This window comes from Aphidius gifuensis, linkage group LG1 (genome assembly GCF_014905175.1).
Source record: "Aphidius gifuensis isolate YNYX2018 linkage group LG1, ASM1490517v1, whole genome shotgun sequence".
Taxonomy (NCBI): Eukaryota; Metazoa; Arthropoda; class Insecta; order Hymenoptera; family Braconidae; genus Aphidius; species Aphidius gifuensis.
This window is the reverse complement of record NC_057788.1, coordinates 12388940-12412512: the sequence shown is the minus strand read 5'-3', so window position 1 is coordinate 12412512 and position 23573 is coordinate 12388940. Positions and strand designations below refer to the sequence as shown.

The window sequence follows — 23573 nt, the reverse complement described above, 5'->3', positions numbered from 1 at the left end:
AGAAGTACTTGGTTTGTCATTTAACTGAATGGACTCGTTATTATTAGTATTATTATTATTATGAACAAATGGTTTATATTGATAATTATTATTATATGGTTTAATAGTTACTTCATTATTATTTTTCTGACCAATGGTAGTAACAATATTAATATCGTTAGGACGTCTGAGTTTAATAGTTTCAACATGCTCATCATATAATTTCTTACTAGCGTTCCAGACATCTAAAAATTTTTCACATTTAATTTGTTTACATTCCAATACCATACGTACATCGCGAATTAATCCTCTAATAAATTGTCTAATCACTTTCTCTTCAATTTTGTCATTATTCATTCGCCCGAATCCGTCATTATCTCCCTTGTTACAATCAATTAAATCACTATATAATTTGTAAACTCGATTACCATATTCATCAATATTTTCATGATTTCTCATAACGGTTTTTGATTATTCATTCCAAATAGTATCAAACGAAAGTCCAGTATAAGTTATTGTACGTAATAATTTATTCAAATCTTCAATTGATGTAATATTTTCATTACTTATTAAATTAGCTTTTGGCCCGACGATTTTATTTTTCAAAGACAAAACAAATCCCTGTTTAAATATTGGATTTAATAATGCTGAAGCATCATGACAACTTTTAATGAAACCGCGAATAGAGTTCGTGTGTCCGTCGTAATTAGGAACTAGACTGAGAGCATCTCTAATATTTAAATTTGTATGACTCAATATTTCAATATCCGGTGATGGACTTCTACGTGTTTTTACGTGTGTAGTTGGCTCATTATGTTGCAAAAAAAATTGGTTTCCTTGTGGACTGACACAAGTACGTGTTTGATTTGAATTTAAAATATTTGGTTTAGTGTCTGTGTGTTGCGTGGCCTGATTATTTAAATCTTGTGTAAGAGAATCAATGCGTTGATGACATGCTTGTATGATTGATTGTTGATCATTAATTTGGTCAATAAAAATTTTTTCCCTTTTAATTCTTTCCAAATTTTGATTTAATTCATAATCCGATTTTTCTTTAACTACCTGATATTGATAACGGTTATACTGTTCACGTAAATCATTTAACTCTTCATGTACAAGAGTACTGGCTTCTTCAAGTACTTTTCTAGTATGAATTTCATCTTTAAGTTCTTTTTCTAATTTAGAATTTTCGATTTTCAATTGATCAATAACTTTAGTAACTGTTCTACCACATTTTTTTAATTTATTTATATCTTCAAAAAATGTTTCATATAAAGGTTTTGGGTTTTCTGTAGGTTCTTCTTCGTTAGTGTATTGTACTAAAGGAGTTTGATTTTTAGAAGAATATTCCATTAAATTAGCTTCTAAAATAGATATTTGCAAAGATAAATTGTCATCGTCTAGTTGTCTTGTCAAGTTTTGTAAGTTAGAGAAGTCTATTTCCTCGTAAATATGAGAACTCCCGGAGGTCGCATCAATATCAATTAACGACATTTTAAATAATTTTAAAAACAATTTTAATGAATTTATATGACTCTTGTAAAAAAAAAATTTAATAATATAAATTCGAAATATAAAATGTAAAATATTAATGACAATAAAGCACTTATTATTTTCCCATCACGAATCATTAATTAATTTTTCTACACATTTCACTTCATATCCCACTTCTGACACCAATTTTGTTACGAGACAGGTTTATTTTTATTAATATGAAATAATTGAATTGAACTTAAGGAAACAAAAACAAAAAAATTAAATTATGAATGTTATTTTAAATAAACAAGTCAGTAAACAAATGTTTGATTTTACCTAATTTTGTTATTCCCTACTGGGTGACAGGATTTAGGAGAGAAAAATGTGTTAGAATTTATAAAAATACCTTGATGTTGAATTTGTGTAAGTCCAGTATGTATGAGGCGTGTCAATGTGGATGATCGACCTGTAGATGTTGTAGTAGTCTGAACTTAACACAACGATATTTCGATAATTCAATGATGATGGAATTTTAGTTTAGTGATTGGTTTTAAAATAATTAACACAATTTTTATTTAATGTTGAATATTTAATTAATGATCAGAGCCGGGAAGTTCGTCTGTTATTTCGGCTTGCCGTAAATACCATGGCAACATGGTGAAATATAGTTTAAAAAAAAGACGATCTGAACCTCGTACATGGAAGAAATGGCCCTTTAAAATGGCCTTATTTTTTTTGGCCGCTTAAAAATGGCCCTTAAAAATGACCTTATATTTTTGGCCTCTTAAAAATGGCCTTATTTTTTTTGGCCTCTTAAAAATGGCCTCAAAAAATGGCCAAAAACATAAAGCCATTTTTAAGAAGCCAAAAAAAAAAAAGGCCATTTTTAAGAGGCCAAAAAAAATAAGGCCATTTTTGAGGCCATTTTTTCCATGTACGAGGTTCAGATCGTCTTTTTTTTAAACTATATTTCACCATGTTGCCATGGTATTTACGGCAAGCTGAAATAACAGACGAACTTCCCGGCTCTGTTAATGATTAAAAAGTATACGTTGAGATTAAAAACAAGAGTGAGTGTTGTGACATTGTTACAGTTTTTATAATCTTGGTTTTGAAAATAATTTGTGGTAGGAATATTGCTTTGACCAATCCTAAAACATTGTTCCCATGATAGTCAGCAAATTCTTTTATATGAAATCTTACAGGATTATATTTTATTTAACTAATTTTTAGAATTAAAAATGAATAAATCGGTGAAAAAATATTCCCGTTGACTGTTGTTGCTATATGATCTTAAATGTTGGTATAGATGATTGTGTTACATCTGGTGAATTTAATTCTAATATTGTAGACTATGCAAATACGTCACACTATTATTACCTTTTGAACAGTCGTTTCAAGTTGTGTCAATTCATTGTCGAATTCATTATCAGAATTGGAATTCTGATTAATTTCCAAAGAAAAAGAGCCATTTTCCTGAAAAAAAAAAAAGAATAATTGCTGTTCTAAAATATATTTTTAATATTTTACTCAGTTTTTAAATTTTATTTTTTCATGTTTTTGAAGCTATAAGAAAATATTATTCAAATTGAAAAACATAAACATAAAACATAAACAATAAATACCAGTGACATGTATAAAAGTACAATTTTAAATGAATAATCATTAGTTTATCCGTTCGAATCCTGCTCATTGATAATATATCGTATTCGATTTTTTTTTTTTTTATATTCATATTTTTGATATTGAATGAATTTATGAAAAAAAAAATAAAAAATATAAAATAAAAAAATGCAATATTATTACCTTTTGAGCACTTGGTCCAGATTGTGGTAATTTATTAGACAATGACAATGTAGATGTAGAATTTTGATTAATATTTGTAAAAAACAAGCCTTTTTCCTAAAAAACAAATAAAAAAAAAAAATTAATTAATCTAGAAATTAATTACAGTAAAAATAAAATACTAATCGTAGATACTAATAGAAGATATGTAATAGTGTTTAAAAAAAATAAACAGAAATTTAATCGAATATAAATTTAATAAAAATGATATAAAAAAGAAAAACAAAATTTTTTTAAAATTTTTTTATGTCATTGGAGATTTAAAAATATAAATGTAATTCTTACATTTATCAAAAAAAAATAATCAAAAAATTCATAAACTATTATTACCTTTTGAACAATCGTTTCAAGTTGTGTTAATTTATTGTCAAATTCATTATTAGAATTGGAATTCTGATTAATTTCCAAAGAAAAAAAGCCATTTTCCTGAAAAAAAAAAAGAATAATTGTTGTTATCTAATATATTTTTATTATTTTACTTGGTTTTTGAATTTTATTTTTTTTTGTTATTGAAGCTATAAGAAAATATTATTCAAATTTGAAAACATTAATAAATCTATCAATACCAGTGAAATGTGTAAAAGTAAAGTTTTAAATAAATAATCATTAGTTTATCTGTTCGAATTTAAAAATTATTTACTAATAGTTGTTTTCTGGTCATTGATTTTGTATGTGATTTATTTAATTTTTTTTTTCTATATCTATATTTTTAATATTGAAAGAATTTATAAAAAAAAAAAATTAAAAATATAAAATAAACAGTTTTTTTCAAGATATATAAAAAAAACAATAAAATATTATTACCTTTTGAGCACTTGGTCCAGGTTGTGGTAATTTATTAGACAATGACATTGTAGATGTAGAATTTCGATTAATATTTGTAGAAAACAAGCTATTTTCCTAAAAAACGAATAGAAAAAAAAAATTTAGTCAAGTCCCCCAAGGTGCACCCAAAGTGTTCCGTAGGATTTTTTATTTTTTTTTTTTTGTTGTTTGATTTGTTTTTTCATTTTGTTGTAAAATAAATGGCTATTTTTTTTGTTTTGATTTATTTTCTACTGCTGTTTATTTCTGTTGTTTAATAAAAAAAAAATAAACGACCGAAAAATTTCAAAAAAATGACGTAAAGTCTACAGAGGAAGCGTCATCGATTGAAACATTGCCGGAATCGATCTGTCAATATTTGAAATTGGGCCCTATCGAAAAATAGAAATATCAAATCTAATAAGGCCCAAAAATTAAAAAAAATATGATAATTGCTTTTAGGAAAAAAAAAAAACATAAATTTTATTTAACATCAAAAAATATCTTGCAAAAACAAATTCTGACACTACATTTTGTTTAATAAAAAAAAAAATAAACGACCGAAGAGTTTCAAAAAAATATCGTAAAGTCTACAGATGAAGCGTCGTCGATTGAAACATTGCCGGAATCGATCCGTCAATATTTGGAATTAGGCCCTATCAGAAAATGCGGATATTAATTTTAATGAGGCCCAAAAATTCAAAATAAATATGATAATTGCTCTTGGGGAAAAAAAAAAAACATAAATTTCATTTAACATCAACTAATTCGGTTCGGCGGTTCAAAAAATATCTTGCAAAAACAAATTCTGACACTACTTTTTGTTTAATAAAAAAAAAAATAAACGACCAAAAAATTTCAAAAAAATATCCGAGAGTCTACAGATGAAGCGTCGTCGATTGAATCATTGCCGGATCCGATCCGTCAATATTTTAAATTGGGCCCTGCAGAAAAATGGCACTATCACAACTGATAAAGGCCAAAAATTGAAAATGAATACGATGACTGCTTTTGGGAAAAAAAATGGAACCAAATGGGCTTCATAGAAGCCAATTCGATTCATAACTTTTATTTTTATCGCGAAATAACAAAAAGTCACACGAAAAGTGAAAACATAAGTGTCCTACGGAACACTAAAAATTGAAAGTCAAATAGATTGAGAAATCTTGGGAGACACATCATCACCGTTAGTGAACATAACGGAATCGTGTGAAAAATTATCAGAACCACAAAAACATTTACCAGAATCGATGAAAATTATATATACCACCCTGATAAAAGTACAAATTAATTAACCCACAATAAATACACATCATTATAACGACTTAATTATAGCTAACGACGAAGATAATTATAACAATAGTTTTAAAATCTATACTGCAAGGAATACTGAATTGCCAGATAGCAGTAGTGACAGCAAAAATGACAACAAGAGCAGCACATCAGCAGACCAAGAAACAGGAATGGTGATCGAAGAAATAGATGATCAATATTGGGAAGACGACGAGCTTAATCAGCAAATAGCGGAAGCTCAGAGATTAATAAATAGTATTGATCTTGAAAACAGAGAGAATAAAGAAAAAGAAAGAGCATTGAATACAAATCAAATTGCATTCAATAATCTAAAAAGAGGAGTAAGTACAGCTATCAAGAAGATAGAAATAAACACAATATTGAATCCAAACAGAGAACCCCAAACAGTAACACAATGACGGATACATCAGCAAGAAGATTAGCAGAGATCCAAGAAACAACACATCTTCTGACTCTTATGAATAAGTTATGTAAAAATATTTCCAATTATAAAGGCAAGTCCCAAGAACTCACAAGATTCAGAATAGAATGTGAAAAAAGGCAAGACTTGGTAGGTAGAGACCTAGAAAAGAACCTGGTGGAAATGATATACACAAGATCTCATAAATTCGAAAAAAAATGAAAACCAGCAAAGTTGTCAACTATGTAATAGCAATGAACACATAACAAAGAATTGTCCAACAATTGTGGAAGAAATGGAACATGACAAAATATGCCAAATCTGCGACACTAAAGGTCATGATGCGAAAACCTGTTATAAAATTGGAAATTATGTTCCACCACAACTATGACACACCAATATGCCAATTATGTAAAATAAAAGGGCATGTCTTAAAGAATTGTACAATTCAAAGAGACAATTATCAGCGTCCTCAAGTGCGATTCAACGAAAGAACAACATCTGGAAAAGTTCAACGCCCAAACTGCCAATTATTCAACATAATTGGTCACCAAGCAAAAGAGTGCAACCAACAACGACGGCAAAATTATAATAATCATAATAATGGAAATAATAATGGCTGTTATAATGGTAATAAAAATGGTTATAATAATGGTAATAATATGAATGGTTATAATAATGGTAATAATATTAATGGGTATAGTAACGGTAATAATAATGGTAATAACAATGGTAATAATGATGATAACACTGGTAATAGTAAATATTCAGATGACAGAAGTGATGGTTCGATTCGGGGATGCGATTACTGCAAGGGTGACGATCACACAGAAAGTAATTGCATTAAGAAAAGTTTCGACAAAGAGTCCAGGGAAACTTGCAACCGTCCTTCTAAGCGAAGAGGGACGGCGTAAACTAATAATTAGTGAAATTAACAATAAAAGTATTGCAGCTATGGTAGCGACTGGATTTGTATCCGATAAAGATTGTGTAATAATTAAAGAAATTAATAATAACTGAAATAAGAAAATTTTAAAAATAAATCAAATTAAAATAAATAAACCAGTCATTACCATAAATGCAACAAATTTTAATTCTATCCCTTATATAGAAATCAAGTTGAATAATGGTAACGACATAGTCAAGATAATGTTAGATTCGGGAGCAACCCCAAATTTTCTAAAAAAATCACAGGCATCAGGCCTAGAAATTGATGAAAGCGAAATAGAATCTTTACAAGGCATATCGGAGGGTCTTATAAATACTTTGGATAAAGCCAAGATAAAAATTTCGGGGGAAGAAATAATCTGTTTAATTATACCCGATAAAGTACCTATTAATTGCGCAGGTATCTTAGGTTCGGAATTTTTCGAATCAACGGGCGCAATTATAAATTTCGAAAAAAATGTATTGGAAATTAACGATAAATTCGTTGTTTTTGAAAATCCAAAAATTGAGGGATTTATGAGGATTCCACCAAACAGTCGCAAAGTATGCGCGGCTTTGATAATTAATAATGATAAAAAAGAGGGCTACTTAGAACAATTAAATATGGGTAAAGGTATTATTGCGGGAGAATGCTTGGTAAAGAATATTAAAGGTAGAGCATGCTTCCACATGTATAATACAAATAGTTATGAAAAGGTCATTAAAGAACCAAAAATAAAAATGGTCGATTTCAAAACTATAAACGAAAATTCTTTGTGTGAGAATATTCATGATAAACCAAATAAAAATTATTTGTGTGAGAGTATTGGTAAAAAAGTAAATGAAAATTCTTTGTGACGATATCAATTATTTTCCTAATTATTCTATGAAATAATATTAATTTTTATATTCATGTTGTTCAAGCGTGAAATAAGTAGTAGATTATTACACAAGTTTCGTTTTAATTTTTTTTATTTTGATTATCAATTTTAACATACATCAGATAAGAATGAATGTCGAGTTTGATGGAGTCGTATAGCGATGACTGTTCGATTTCGAGTGTATTTGCTTTTCGTTTTCTTTTTCGTTTATTCGAATTGAGGTATAAACAAGAAGAGAGGGAGTAGTCAGATAATGTCATGCAATGGTGTAGATTTTATGTGAAAAAATGATTGGAGGAAAATTCAGCGTCTATTCTCTTATTAGTTGAATTCTTTTACTGTCTGGAAAACGCGGACCAGGTGAACGAATGGAAAGGAAGGAGTCAGACGCATATTTTCAAGAAATGGCCAGTCTCGAAAATAAAAAATATGCCTCTTTGTACTATTTCAACACGGTTGATAATTTTTGGACGTTCTGTCCATCACCAACCGAGCCTTTGTCCCCAGTCGTCCGAGCCGATCATATTGTTAGAACTTTACATCCTTTCTTTTTCTTTACGAATATTTTCTTGCTTTGGCCTTGAGCAGTGCTGAAGTTTTTTCTTCATCAAAAACCCAAGAAAAACGAGAAAATACTACCTTTAATAAAATAAATTTTTTTTATGATTTTTATTTTCTGTTCCTACGGAACACATGTTGTTTTTTCCAGGAGTTTCAACCAGAAGAATTAAAAATACAAACAGTGCAATTCATTAGTATAAAATACTTGCCACTAAATTTTTTTTCTGGTGACTCCAGCCAAGATTTTTTTGGATATGTCTCTATCACTTGTCCAAAACGTACTTCAATGACACAAAAAGTAAATCAAGTTTCCTTGATAACTAAAAATATTGTCAAAGATATATTGCAAAAAAATTCATCGAATATTTCATTTACTGTCGATGGTTGGACATCGTTAAAAGGTAAATTTTTATTATGGCACTACAGCTCATTTTATTGATGACCAGTAGAAATTACGATCGTTAGCACTTGATTTTATACCATCAAAAGGCATGCATGCTAGAATTAACATTGCCAACTTTTTATTAGGGGATTCAAAATGAAAAAAGTTCTGTCAAGTGGCTAGAACACACAAACATCATAATAAATTTCATCTAAGGAAAGCTCAAAGTCTCATGTTTCCACTCCACCTCGCACCTCACTCATAGCGTTCGATAAAACCCTACTTTACCCCCACATCACGATATACTACTTTTACGAGAAAAAATCGAGACGATAAGCAATATTTTTTTGGTAAATCGAGACGAGATGAGACGAGACGAAGATTTGTTTTTTGTGAGACAAGACGAGAGAAGGCACATTCTCGTCTTGTCTCGTATCGCGGCATCTTTAAAAACAATACACATTTTATTTGTTGATTTACAACATGTGGATGAATTCATGCTACTCCTCAAATTCAGTGAAGCCTGCTGAATTAATATCATCATCAATATGCCACCTGGTCCTTGACATGAGGCAAATGACAATAGCCAACACAATTCATGGTGACAATTTTTTAATTGACTACCCAAGTCAAATCCACCAAATATTTTACAGTGACACGAATATCTGTTACAGACAACTTTACCATCAAATTGATATTTGTCAACATTCATATTATTATTGTTTATTAAATGCATATGTTTTATTTTACACTCAATTTTACCATTATTTTTAATTTCATTTTTATATTTATCACTATGCATATCATTATTCATTAAATGCAAAGATTTTCTTCCAATTTTGCTTTCAATTTTATCATTATTTTGAGTTTGATTATTTACCATATTCAATTAAATATTCTTTTTATGTTTATTCTCAGCAAAATTTATTTTATATTGTTGTTCAGGATTTTATCTTTTTATATCATTGTCATAATTATTATTCACAGCCATGAATTTTATTTTCTTTTTATATTTATTATCGACAGTACTTATTTGAAGAGAATCATTCATTTCTCCAAAATGCTCATTGTGATTATTATTCACCTTGAATTCATTTTGATTTTTACATGTATGGTAGCGACATTTAAATAATTATTATTATCAACACTTAATTTATTTCGATGATTCATTTTTTCACTATAAAATATAGATATTCACAACGTTTGATTCATTATCATTTTTACATATTTTAACATTACTATCATTATGTTATTTATTTTGGTGACAATTATTCATTTCTTTCATATATTTGATTTTTTCCTGAAGCTGTGCTCGTGCTTGTTTTGACTCCTCTATTCCACAGTTTAATTTTAATAATTCGGCCTCTATATCCGCCATCTTATACAATAATATATTTTGATTTTTACGTTCACCATCAACAACATCCTTTTTGTTTTGCTGATGATCATTATCAACAATATTTAATTTATTCTGTTGATCACAATTTATATTCGCAATATGATTATTCACAACATTTGATTTATTTTCATTCTCACACATATTATCATCAACATCAAATTGATTTTCGTTTTCACAGATATTATTACTCATATTAAATTTATTTCGATGATAATTATTTATTTCTTCAACATGATTGTTGCAAATAATACTCACAATATTCAATTCATGTTATTTTTGATGTGTAAACATCTTTAGGCGCGAGTTGGGTATGAGTAAAAGGAAAAAACATAGAGTTTAGACGTCAGATCCAGTAACGGATCTGGGCAGGAATCCATTTTCTGTCAGTCTACATTGCGCCTTGTAGCGCCATGGTAATCGGTCGGTAACCGTTACCATCAGGTGTTCTGTAGTATAGATGAATTCAAATGCGCGTATTTTTATATTTAATTTATTTATTATATGCGCTGTTGTATATATTAATATACAAGTATTTTATTTGTATTTATTAGTTATACTTGCATTTGTTAGGTATTGACGCGAGGAAGTGGATTGTAAAAAGGAATAAATGATGAAACACAAGGTGTTTTAATTAACAGATAAAATAACGGTTTATTGTAAAACTAAATAATGTATAAATTAAACTCCTTGCAAAAGGTGTCATACCTTTTGCAAACTCTCAAAAAGTTAACCTCAAAACCACTTGGTGTTGTATGCACCAGGTGTTAATTACAGTGAATATAAATTAGACGCTTAGTCTATTGAAGTACGATGCGATGTGTCTCGTAGTCCAGTTGGCGTAGATAGACAGATAAGTAACCGAGTATTCTCGGATCCATCCGAGAATGCACGAATCCAGCAAGCAAAGTCGCGCCTGCGCGTGGTATATCCAAGCGTTGGCGTGACGTCAAAAATAAAGTTGACCGGCAGGTGCTGCTATACAAATATAGCGGTCTCTTGCGTAAACATTCTCCCCCCTTGACAATGTAATTGTCAACTCATGTATGTGTGACCTCAATAGGTAACACACATAATTTCGCCACTGGCCTTTGGTACTCAGCAGTTTGTGTCTTAACAGTGACTGCTCTGACCAATCCATTAGCTCCAGGAAACACCTGAGTGACTCGTGCCAAGGCCCATTTACCTGGTGGTAATCTCTCATCAATGACCAATGCCATTGTACTCACTTGAATGCATGGTGATGTATGCAACCATTTGGACCTGACCAAATATTTCTGTAAATACTCCTTGGACCATCTGTCCCAAAAAGACTCCATGAACTTCCTTAACAATCGCCACTTGTTGAGACGATTGTCAGGTACATCCAAAACAGATGGCTCAGGCACTGCATTCAGTGGTTCACCAACCAAGAAATGACCTGGCGTTAATGCTTGAAGATCCTCAGGATCATCAGTCATTGGGCACAAGGGTCTCGAGTTGAGTGAACACTCAACTTGTGTTAAGAACCTACTAAATTGTTCATACGTGAGCTTGTGATCACCAATGACTCTCTTAATGTGATGTTTAGCTGACTTAACAACTGATTCCCATTTGCCACCAAAATGTGGTGACCCAGGAGGTATAAAGCTCCAATCTGTACCATCTTTTGCCAAAAGAGTGGCAAGATTTTTAGCTTCCTTTGATGCTGACTTAAAAAGACGTTTTAGTTCAGCATCTGCACCTACGAAATTTGTACCACAATCGCTAAATAACTTCTCACATCGTCCACGACGACTTACAAATCTCTTAAATGCTGCTAGGAATCCTTCAGTTGTGTAGTCAGTAGCTAAATCAAGATGAACTGCCGATGATGCCATGCAGACAAATACAACTAAATAGCTCTTGTAAGACCTATTACATTTGCCTGACCATGTCTTCAGTTCAAATGGGCCAGCATAGTCAACTCCTGTATGGAGAAATGGCTTGCATTTTAAGACTCTAGATGCTGGTAGTTGACCCATTAACTGTTGTGCAGCTTCAGCTCGATGTCTTACACAAACAACACATTTATTTATAAAACTCCTGACTGGTACTCGACCACCAACAATCCAGTATTGTTGTCTCAATGTGGCCATCATCAATTGTGCACCACCATGTAATGTATTTACATGGCACTCGTTGAATATCAGTTCAGTTAGTTTTGACTCTCTCGGTAATATCAACGGATTTTTTTGGTCACTTGTCATGAGGGATCTACTCAGTCTTCCACCGACTCTCAATGCACCATCCTTGTCAAGGAATGGTGTTAATTTTATCAAAGGACTTGACCTTGAAAGTGCTTCACCCTTTGATAATTGTTTAATCACCTCATGAAAGTATAATCGTTGATTATTAATTACCAAACCCAGCAATGCAATTTTACGTTCTTCAGACGTAATCCAGCTTGACCTATCCACAATATATCTTGCTGAAAAACTCTGGTAAAATCTTCTCAACCATGCTGCCGCAGTTACAGCTTTTCTCAGTGACGAGAAATTATCTAAATAACTCTCATCTATGGTTGACATTGCATTGCAAACCAAAGGTTTCTCCTCAACTTGAGTCATGTCAATCTCTTGATTGTTTAAAACAGGCCACTTATTTTGATTTTTAATAATTCAAGCTGGACCCTGCCACCACAATAAATCTGTATATAATTGTGATGACGATGTACCACGTGATACTACATCAGCTAGATTATCTTCACCTGGTACGTGATCCCAGGTTGCCTGTGTCAATGTATTTTGTATGAATACCACTCTATTATAGACAAATGTTTTCCAACGATTAACGTCACCAGTTATCCAGTAATATGTAATGGATGAGTCAGTCCACAAGTGTATGCTTGCTGACTGACAATCCAAACTCTGTTCAATATCTCTCACTAATTTAACCAACAGTACTGCTGCTGACAACTCCAATCTTGGTGTTGAAACTTTATATTTCTTCTTATTGGAGCTGTTGGAGTCTGATTTGATAGGTGCAAGTTTCGACTTGGATGCTATTATAGTACTCTTAGCAACACCAAGAGAATCAATAGTCACCAAGTAAACCACAGCACCAATTGCTGCATCAGATGCATCACCAAATCCATGAATCTCCATTGAAGTGACTGTTGGTGTGATATTCAACCACCGTGGTATTTTTATCTCTGATAAATGACTCAGTTGCGAGATAAAATCTCTCCATGGACCCAATAAATTCTCAGGAATTTGCTCATCCCAATCAAGTTTGATTTTCCACAATGACTGCATGTATAATTTACCCCTTACAACTACTGGGGAAATCCAGCCAAGTGGGTCAAAAATTTGAGCCACTTGAGCTAACATGACTCTTTTAGTAACTGTTTTAGGCTCCTTGAATCTTATAGGAATGTAACTAAAACAGTCAGACGTCGTATCCCAGTTAAGCCCAAGTGTCCTGAAAATCTCATGATCTTCACTCAAATAGTTGGTTGATTTCTCGTGGAAATCCTTTGGGATATTGCATAGTAACTCCTTTGAATTGCTTATCCATTTTCGCAATTCAAAACCACCAGAGTGAAGCATCTTTTGAATTTGTACAGCCTTGTCAATTCCTTGTTGTAAATTGTCAGCACCAACATATATATCATCCATATATGATCCTTGTGATATTGCCGACTTTACAAGTGGAAACTTATCTCCCTCTTCCAGTTCAAGCTGTCTCAATGTAGCCAAAGCCAGGAATGGGGCTGGCTTGGTACCATAAGTTACCGTGGTAAGCTCATACTCTTGAACTGGTGAGTCGAGTGTATCTCTCCAAAGTATTCTCTGATATTTTCGATCCTCAGGATGTATTAAGATCTGCCTGAACATTTGCCTGATATCACAAGAAAAGACAAAACGTGACTTTCTCCACTGTGTCAGGACTGATACCAGAGAATTTAATAACTTTGGACCCTCGTATAAGTTGTCATTCAATGATTCCCCTGTATTTGTTTTTTGTGAACCATTGAATACAACTCTCAATTTTGTTGATGTACTCGACTCTTTTATGACACTGTGATGTGGTAAATAATAACACTTAGAATGGTCTTCAACAGGTGATGCTTTTACCATGTGACCCTGTGATTCATACTCAGTCATGAATTCACAATATGCCTGTTGATGAGTTGGATTTTTGACCATTCTCTTTTCTTGGTTATGAAGCATTCTCAATGCTAACTCAAACGAGTTACCAAAAGTGTCTACAGGTTTTTTAAATTGATACCTTACCACAAAACGACCATGAGTATCTCTCTCGTAATTTGATATGAAATAACTCATACAGATGTGATCAGAAAATCCTGATGACTCTGTAGTGTCAAACTGCTCTTCTTGCAGCCAAAATCTTTTGACAAGGTTGTACAACTCTTCCTCTCTCTGACAGGAAACTCCTTGATGATAATTTTTTGATGCTGTACAGAGAGAGGTATTATTTCCCAAATTCAGGGTACTACCAGATAAAACCGAACCGAGCTCTGTACTCTGAGCGGTTGGTTGACCCTCTGGAAATTTTTTGACACCATCTTTTAGTACTGTGCTGTTTACATCACCAAAGATAGCATCAATTGGAGCTGGTACATAAAACTCAGGATCAGCAAGCTGAAGATGTTTTATGTGGGCCCAGCTGTCTCGCAATTGCTTGGGAATCGCAACTGATGGTAATAACCCTGTTAGTTTTGGCATTACCAATGCCTTCACTAGACCTTTATATGGTGACACTCTCGATATCACCTTAATGTCAATCGCACCTCTTGCCTGCATTGTATGTTGGCCAATGCCAACCACAGCAAGACGTGATGACGTTCGACTAAGTCCTAGTCTATTTGCCAGAGCCTCCGACACCAGTGAAATCTCGGATCCTTGATCCAGCAATGCTCGAGCAGTGACAACCCTACCCCAGCGATCAAGTGAATCCGTAATGGCTGTTGTCAGCAGTACTGGTGGTCGAGGGTTAGCTGTCTCTACCAGGAATTGTGGATGATTCTCCACCTGTTAAAACATATTAGTAAAATTGAGCTCCTTAATATACTAATCCTACTAATGAATTAACTTAAATTTAATTTCTCATCATGTTGTAGTATGTGTTACCACGTAACCAAAATACTACAACTTTAATTGGTACTCTTGGCCATTGAGTACCACACCTGTGCCTTTGTACATATTCAAGAATAGAAAATAAAATGAAACAATCTCATAGACAGCTGATGACAATAATAGGCAAGATAAAACGCCTAAAGATTCTGATTCCAGCTCGATATTAATGCAGCTTTGTACTCGTATGTGCTCAGTAAGTATACAAGTATACATGTACATGGTGCCTTTTTAACAGTCTGACACATGCACATGTATATATATAGCAAACAACCATGTCATACCACGTCTAGTATGATACAAGTAATTCAATATTATTATTAATCAGAAAGGAGATGAAAGGAATTTAAATAAAAGGAATTTTTAAATAAATAACTCTTAACACTCTCAATTAATAACCAAACTAACAGTTGCCATGATATGTATTCATATAAAAGATATAAAAAGAAATATGTACAAAGGTGATCTCAAATTAAGGCTTTGAGATCACGTGATGGATATCCGAGGTCATTTTTCGACATCCAAAACTCTCTGCACAACAACGCAGCCATACCTAGCAACAGAGTAAAAAAACACAAAAGTTTTTTATATAAAAACAAAAAAATTAATTTGCCTTTGTCTCTGGTGCCTTTGGTTGTGGTGGTGACTTTGTGGCTGTTAATGTTGTTGCTTGTGATGATGTTGATGATGAATTTGATGGTCTAGTCGACCTCCTCTTGTAGCACAACATAGTGTGGTGCTTTTGTCTTGGACATCTTCTGCAAGACGCCTTAGCCTTACATTTAATGACAGCATGTGACCCAAGGCAGTTGAAGCAGATGAGTCTTGGTCGCTTTGTCTTAACGAACTCATCTCGCTTCAATGCTGACATTGAAATGAACTGTGGGCACCTCACCAAAGCTCTTTACTTTGGCAGAGCTCACACAGCTGATTATTAGCTGTAGTTGCTAGAGTACCAGCATGTACCCTGACTGTATTTGGTGATGGAACAGAGTCATCCATTTGTTCCACCTGCTCTACCGTCTCCATAGACCTCTCTCTTGAATTTAAAAATTCTTTAAACTCTGCCCAGGTTGGAGGCTCAGTTGTATTGGCAATCTTTTTTTCCCACGAGGACGCCAAAGAGATGTGTATCATTCGTGATACACGATATACAATGATGTCATCCCAGTGCTCAACTGGCCTGCCCAGTTTCTCTAATGCTGCACGAGAATGCTCAACCCTGGCCAACATACGAGATAACTCGTGAGCGGTGGCTGATTTCATCTTCTCAATACCCAGTAAGTTGCTGAGCTCAGCATTGACCAACCTTCGCTTATTGCCAAAATCTCTTTAATTGGCCCCAGGCCACAGCAAAATTATCACCAGTGACGGCAATGCCACCGATTTTCTCTTTTGTTCTCTCATCCAATGCCATTTGCAAATGGCGGAATTTGGAAATGTCTGAAATTCCAGGTTTTAAAATAACTACCTGTTCAAACAGACTTTCAAATTCTAGCCATTTGGTGAAATCACCATTGAAGGTTGGTACATCCAATGGTGGCAGCTCATTTGAGTTGCCTACAAAGACGGCATTGGATGTTGGAACAACAAGTGTGTTGAGTAACTCTTTGATCATGGCCGAGGTGTCATAGTAACCTTCCTCAACCATGACTGACTTGTTGTTCTTCCAATATGATCCAGAGTTGCCAGATTTGGCCCCGGAGCGCCAAATTGGCCCCAAGCGAGCTGGTCTGGCGCCCAAATTTTCAAAATGGCGCTTGGGCGCCATCGTAGCCCCAAGACCAATGGTCGGTAATTTTTTTTTTTTTTCTGGAGATTTTTTTAACAGCATCTGCCGGCACCTAACAAAACCCGGATTCCAAAGTTTTTTCTTCTACAGATTTATCGCATGCACATATACATATATATACATACAGTGGTGGTTTCGGGGACTACTTCATATATACAATGGTGGTTTCGAGGACATTTGGTGGTTTTGAGGACGGTCCCCAAAACAACATCTCAGTTAACGGTGGTTTTGAGGACTTTTTATTTTACCAGGTATAATTTTCATAAATTGAAATGAATTGAAAACCTTGAATCAGTAGCCTGAACCACGAGATACTGCCTTAATTTAGTAGCATTAGAAATTCTTAGATACCGTCGGGAAAACTAAAACTTAGTTCGTTTCGGTAACAATAACTGAAACTATTTGTTAAACAGTAAGTATTTAGAGAAAGACCGTTGTCTATGTTACAAGTTCTACTCAAACTTTCCTGGTGTCGACGGAACGTGCGAGTTTGGAAATTTCATAGAACCTTTCTGATAATCTCAAACCATACTCAAATCAAAACGGAATCAACGATGTAATTTTGAGACGTCCTCAAAACCACCATACTACGAAAGTTTTTTATTCGTAGAACGGTGGTTTTGAGGACTTGCAGCCTACACCGGAAATTATAAAGTAAATATTTCAAATTCGAAATAAGGCCATTCTTTTACACTGAAATTTATTATAGTCTTGATAATTTATTGGACAAATCAAATCCTAAAGACTATCACACGAGACCAGAATATAAGGAAATTCTCCGACGAAAAACGCGTTGACTGGAAAGACGGTCGTTCTGAATTCTTTTAACATGGATAGTTAAGACAATCTTTTCCTGTTTTCCGGAATCTCAGAAATGATTGATCACCTTGAACCAATAGCCTCAACAACGAGATACCGCTTCAATTTAGTAGCATTAGAAATTCTTAGATACCTTTGGAAAAACTGAAACTGAATTCGTTTCGATAGCAATAACTGAAACTATTTGTTAGACAGTTGGTATTTAGAGAATGTCCGTTTTCTTTCTTACAAGTTCTACTCAAACATTCCTGCTGTCTACGAAACGTACAGGTCTGGAAATTTCATAGAACTTTTCTGATATTCTTAAACCATACTTAAATTAAAACGGAATTAACGACGTAGTTTTAAAACGTCCTCAAAACCACCATACTATGAAAGTTTTTTATCCGTAGAACGGTGGTTTTGAGGACTTGTAGCCTATACCGGAAATTATAAAATAAATCTTTTAAACTTGAAATAAGGCCATTCTTTTACACTGTACTTTGTTATAGTTTAAAGAATTCATTGGACGAGAGGAATGATTCTTACAAATAAATAAAACTAAAGATGTATGAAACTATGTTTTAAATGTGTTTCCTTAGCTACTGTTCGCTTTTAGTTTTTTGATTTATAAAAATAAAGTACATGTATTTCATTGCTTTTTTATCGATCTCCGGATAAAACGTATTATACGACACCAAAAATATAAAACGTATAATACTGAATATTATGCGGCGTATAACACGACCGAATGAAATGAGCCCAACGCTGCATCGCATCGCACTTAGGTCGAAAACTATGCCGATTGACTCCTGCCTTTACCACACAATGAAAATCAGAGAGACAGAGATTCAACGGCGCATGTTGGGATATTGGCGGCATTTTTATCTGCCGCAAACTTGCGACTGGTCAGCTAAAGACCATAAGGCGGGAAAGTCAACTCAGAACGTTAGGAATGTACTAAAAACTATTATTTTGATGTTTTACCGTTATTATATAAATAATAATAATAACATGGAAAAATATTTACTATTATAAAAAACACGGAAAATTATGTTGTTGAAGTTTCTTCAATTCAAAAATACGTGAATTCGCTAATGAGTTCTCGAATATGGATTTGGATTTACGTGTAACTTACTGAAAAATTGATTCTCATAGGATTAACTTGTCATAGTAGCCTTCGAATCAACGAAAATAAATATGACACTCTGGTTATTAAATAGTTTTTTATTTTCACGGAAACATAAAGAAAGCAAAATGACCCTTTGAGAGTTAAGATACATCAAATGGTTTATTTTCGGAAACACACAAAAGAACAAAATAAAGCTTTAATAAATGAAAGCTACAATGAATAAGTTCTATCAATGGCTTATTTTTGAACTAACACGAAATTAAACTGTTATGAAAATTAAGAATAATAATGACAATATTTAAAGAAAGAGTGAAATTAACATTCATCACTGTCAAAGTGAAACATACTTTATCAAATTGATATTCGATACAATAAAATTCAGAACACTCACATAAATTTTTTTTTATTAAAAATTAATAATAATAGTTATGACTATGCTTTAAATGACTATTCCTGTGTCATTGACTTGAATTCTAAAAAATAATGATGAATGATGAAATCGAAGAACGTTATAAAGTACGGATCGTTACTTTTTACGATAACGTCGCAAAAAGTCAACGTTACAGAGTGTTTCCCGGATTGCCAATCCTTCAACTGGCTTTCTCTGATTTTTATTCTTACAATTTGTTATATAACTTTTAATTTGTAAATGAGTACGACGTTGTAATTGTGGATGAATTTTTTTTTGTTTCATGATATATTCAGTTGACGGAAGTTCGAAGTTACCTTGAAAAGATTCAGGGAACGCAGTCTTTATAGCTTGAACTTCAGATTCTGTCCATCTTGTTTTTGGATATTTTATTTTCATACATTTGTCCATTTTAGGAATAAGATCATCTTCACTATCATCGGAAGAATGATTTTTGATTCGCCGGCGCTTAACAGAATGTTTCACTTTAGGACGTGAAGAACTTAGTGCACGAGGAACAGAACCATTTGACGTTTCATGTTCGATATTAGATTGAGTGGTATTGCGTGAGTCAGGTACATTATCACTCGGATACTTCGTTCAGTTACGTATTGCTGGTTCTGCATCACTTTCATAGATATTTTCTTCATCATTTTCGCATCGTCCTTGTGCAGCTTCAAGCAGCTGAGACACTTTGACAACTTCTCGCAAAACCGTGTTATGGCGGTAATAATCACGATGTATTTTTTCATGATGACCCATAAAATCAGCAACTTCTGATACAGAATTGTCATTTAGCTCAAGTGAAATACATATTGAAGCCATGTGCTTACGTAAAGTTGTGCCTCGTAGAGTTTCTGGCTTTTCAGCACCACAGGCGATTGAAAATTTTCCCATAAGGTGACACGCGTCAATCACTTTTTCTTCATCTTTAAAAAATGTTGGCAACGCAAACAAATATTTATTTTTATCAGAAACACCAGCTTGAGCGCGATAAGTAATTAGTAAATCAATAGATTTGGTGATGCCGGGCTTAAGCAATACCATTACAGTGCGATTTCTTTCCTCTGATTTTCATGCGCTGATAACGTTGGGCAATAACGTGATTCTTTCGATAATGCGGAGAATAAATCTTTCTAGATTTGTTCACCAATTTTTTCTTTCGCGAATAATCAGTCAATGATATATTTTGCGTTCTCCAACTCGTCTGCGATTAAAACGATTAATGAACCTACTGTAAACTCAGTTAATTTTATCATTTTCATAAGAATAATTTTCATTCAAATTTTTTAAAACTTTCTTCTCTTTTCTGTATCCAAGTATTTTTTACTAAGCGCTTCAAAATCTTCTGTTGAAGGTATTTTTTCTACTTTTCTCTGCGCATTTTATCTTGAGTAAGTGAGCAGAAATATAATAATCGAGTCTCCAATATCAGTACTAACAAGAGTCAGAAATTTTTCAGTTTTTCTTTGATTCTCTTCATCATCACGTTTAATATACTCTGAAACCAAAATATGACCTATATGTTTAACGTGTGTTATAGCACTAGTTGCAGTAGCAGGATGCTTAAACTCATTTGATTGGCTATCGAAATTTCCGACTACTTGAATCGCTTCGACTAAAGCGTCATAGTTTTTAGGATCATATATAGAAGAAAAAGTCCATAATCTCGGCTAAATTGTTTTTATCGTGTGTAAAATACGTCCAGTCAGTCTTAAACGTGCTCGAATCATATTTTGTTGATAATGTGGCGTATATTTCATACACAATTTATTGCCATAAATAATAAATAGCCAGTCATAACGTATTAAACGAACGACATCATCTTCTCGCATAACTGGGAAACTAACGAGTCTCATACGATCATTCGCTCCTGGGCCTAGTCGTCCTTCAATAGCACGTCCTAGACTTATTATTTTTCGTCTATCGAATGTTTCATTCATGCATTGTTTGAGATGGTGTCTTATATTTGACTTTGTGAAAGTTCCACAACATTTCACACATGTTGTGTAATCAACAGCTTTTTTTTTCAGTTGCTGGCCTGGTCGCCGGGCAGGATTCAGTTCGCCTTTGTTTATAAAGTTGTTTGAATTGAAATAACTTCTACCAACTTTGGCAAGCCCGTCTTGAATTTTTCGACGCTCTTTAGTACCTGCAAATACATAATTTTGAAATCAACGTCAGTGGAAAGTACAATTTTTTATATGTGTAAAAATATGTATTTTTTCATGCTCCTAATGTCTGTATATTTCCGTTAACAGTGCTTCAACAAAGTTTATATGCAAGATTATTTCCTCCAAGATTGAAACTTTAAACTTTGCTGAAGCACTGTTAACAGAAATGTATTTATGTTAGCTGTGTTGTTTTAGGTCAAAGACTGAAAAGCTGATGTCGAAAGTTTAAAAAAAGAACTAGTGAGAAGAAAAAAAAAAAAATATCAAGTGCAAATCAATCAAGTCTCACCTATTGGTAAATCAGAAAATTTTTTCACTTCAGCTTCATTTTTATGGACTGTCCCCACATGTGTCTTATTTAACTTTACGACGTTTATGACAAAATGGGCATAAAGCTTTTTTGGTACGGTCAGATGTAGGTACAATCATATTCATGTTGTCACATGTGAACCTATGTGTGACTTTTTTCAATATTACTCGTGATTATAGAACGATCACTTTATGCTAACACCAAATGAAATATCCTCAGTTTTTCAGATTGCGCATCTGAACTTGTTTCATATGAATAACAGACGCAGAAAATTTATATCTCTTGAATCATCTTCAGAGTTAAACGAAGTCTCTGGAATGATTTCATTTGAAGTGTTCGCATCTGAAAAGGATTCAAAAGCTTCAATAACGATTATATTCATATTATGAACAAGTTAGTGAAACATTTATACTGCAATTGCATAAAACCATCTTCATAATTACCAATCACTTTTTGAAGTATTTGGTCTGGACATTGGTGAATCAGATAGCGGATCTATTGAGTTATCAACAAAACTTGAATCTGCACTTTGTATGCTTCTTTGTTGAATTGGTGACAGTGATATTTTTGGGCCAACAAAACTTAGGTCTCTCATTTTGGTCGATAGTTTATTACCAAAAGAATCCAAGATACTATTTAACTCTGAAGACACCTTTGATTCAGACAAATATAAGTAAAAGGGTTAAAAAAATTTTTTAAAAAGCAATAATTTTCACCAATTTCTGGCTTAAACCTTATCTGAAACATCATGTCGTCCATGTCTTTTTTCATCTCAGTGCTTTTTTCTTCATCACTTGAATATTGATCATCGATACAGAGCTACGTTCATATGACTCAAATTCAAATTATTATCATCGTTGTCTTTTACTTTATATTTTGCTTAAAACTTGAATCTTCGTCATTAGCAGGTTGTTTAACTTTTGACTCGTTCAAGTCAAAGGTGTTAACACGATTTTTAGCTTTTTAAAACAAAAGAGACTGCTGAGGTGACTCTTTAATCAATATCTATACCTAAAAATAAAAAGGATCACAATATGTTTCATTGATGAAATGTAACAATGAAGCACGATAAACTTTTCAACAAAAATGGCGGTAGAATATACTTACTTTTTCTTTACTCGAGGATTCGGGTTCTGTTTTCATTGTTAGAAAAAAATATGACTGGTTATTATCATAACCAAAACTTGAATGCTATTCGAATATTTCGGTTCAATCTATAAAAGTTTTCTCCTCGCACAAACAAATGAAATTTATATAGATAAGTCTTGATATAGTTTTGCATATGCGACTTAAAATCAACTGTTTAAAGGAAACGACCTGTTGCAGTCTACATACTATAACCTTACGTAAAAACGGTGAAAAATGTGGAAAAATATCAGGTTATATGGACATCAGTAGTTTATCGGTATTTATTCAGCAAATTACGGTTATTTTTGTTAGAGCTTGTTGGTAATGGCGCTCGTAAAATTTTTTTTATATAGATTTCACATACAAAAGCTCCACAAGCGCCGCCAGTGGAGGAAAAAAGCCCTAAACTGTAATGCCCTGTGAATACGGGTGCTGTGCGAACAGTTTTTCCTTTTGTTCACACAGACATACAGGGGACGTTCCAAAAATTACTCGGAAACCTAGAAGTTCAAGATTGTGATAGAAAAACTCATAGAAAATTTTCGATATTTTGTTGTGGTAGACATGATTTTTTGTTCAGGTATTTTTATAGGCACAAAACGATAAATTATTATTGTTTAATTATTGATAATAATTATAAAAATACTTTTCACAACTGTAATAAGTAACCAAAGTAAATGGCATATGCAATATGGCTGTTTCTGTTGTTTACAATATCTACAGTAACCTCTAGTTACTCTTAAGTTTA

The 23573-nt window shown here is 32.9% G+C and overlaps 3 protein-coding genes across 3 annotated transcripts; 1 reads left to right on the top strand and 2 right to left on the bottom strand.

The window, feature by feature from the left end:
• Positions 1-5812: 5812 nt before the first annotated feature.
• On the top strand, positions 5813-6732 carry LOC122852774 (putative uncharacterized protein DDB_G0286751). Its single transcript, XM_044152807.1, has 2 exons — positions 5813-5958; positions 6522-6732. The coding sequence occupies exons 1-2, from the start codon at positions 5813-5815 to the stop codon at positions 6730-6732; spliced, it is 357 nt and encodes a 118-aa protein (XP_044008742.1).
• A 4273-nt stretch (positions 6733-11005) lies between these two features.
• LOC122852695 lies at positions 11006-12553 on the bottom strand. Its single transcript, XM_044152680.1, has one exon. The coding sequence runs from the start codon at positions 12551-12553 to the stop codon at positions 11006-11008; it is 1548 nt and encodes a 515-aa protein (XP_044008615.1).
• A 51-nt stretch (positions 12554-12604) lies between these two features.
• On the bottom strand, positions 12605-15812 carry LOC122852623. The gene is made up of 2 exons (XM_044152559.1): positions 15696-15812; positions 12605-14980 (listed from the first exon to the last, which is right to left on the bottom strand). Exons 1-2 carry the CDS (start codon positions 15810-15812, stop codon positions 12605-12607), a joined length of 2493 nt encoding a protein of 830 aa, XP_044008494.1.
• Between the last annotated feature and the right edge of the window lie 7761 nt (positions 15813-23573).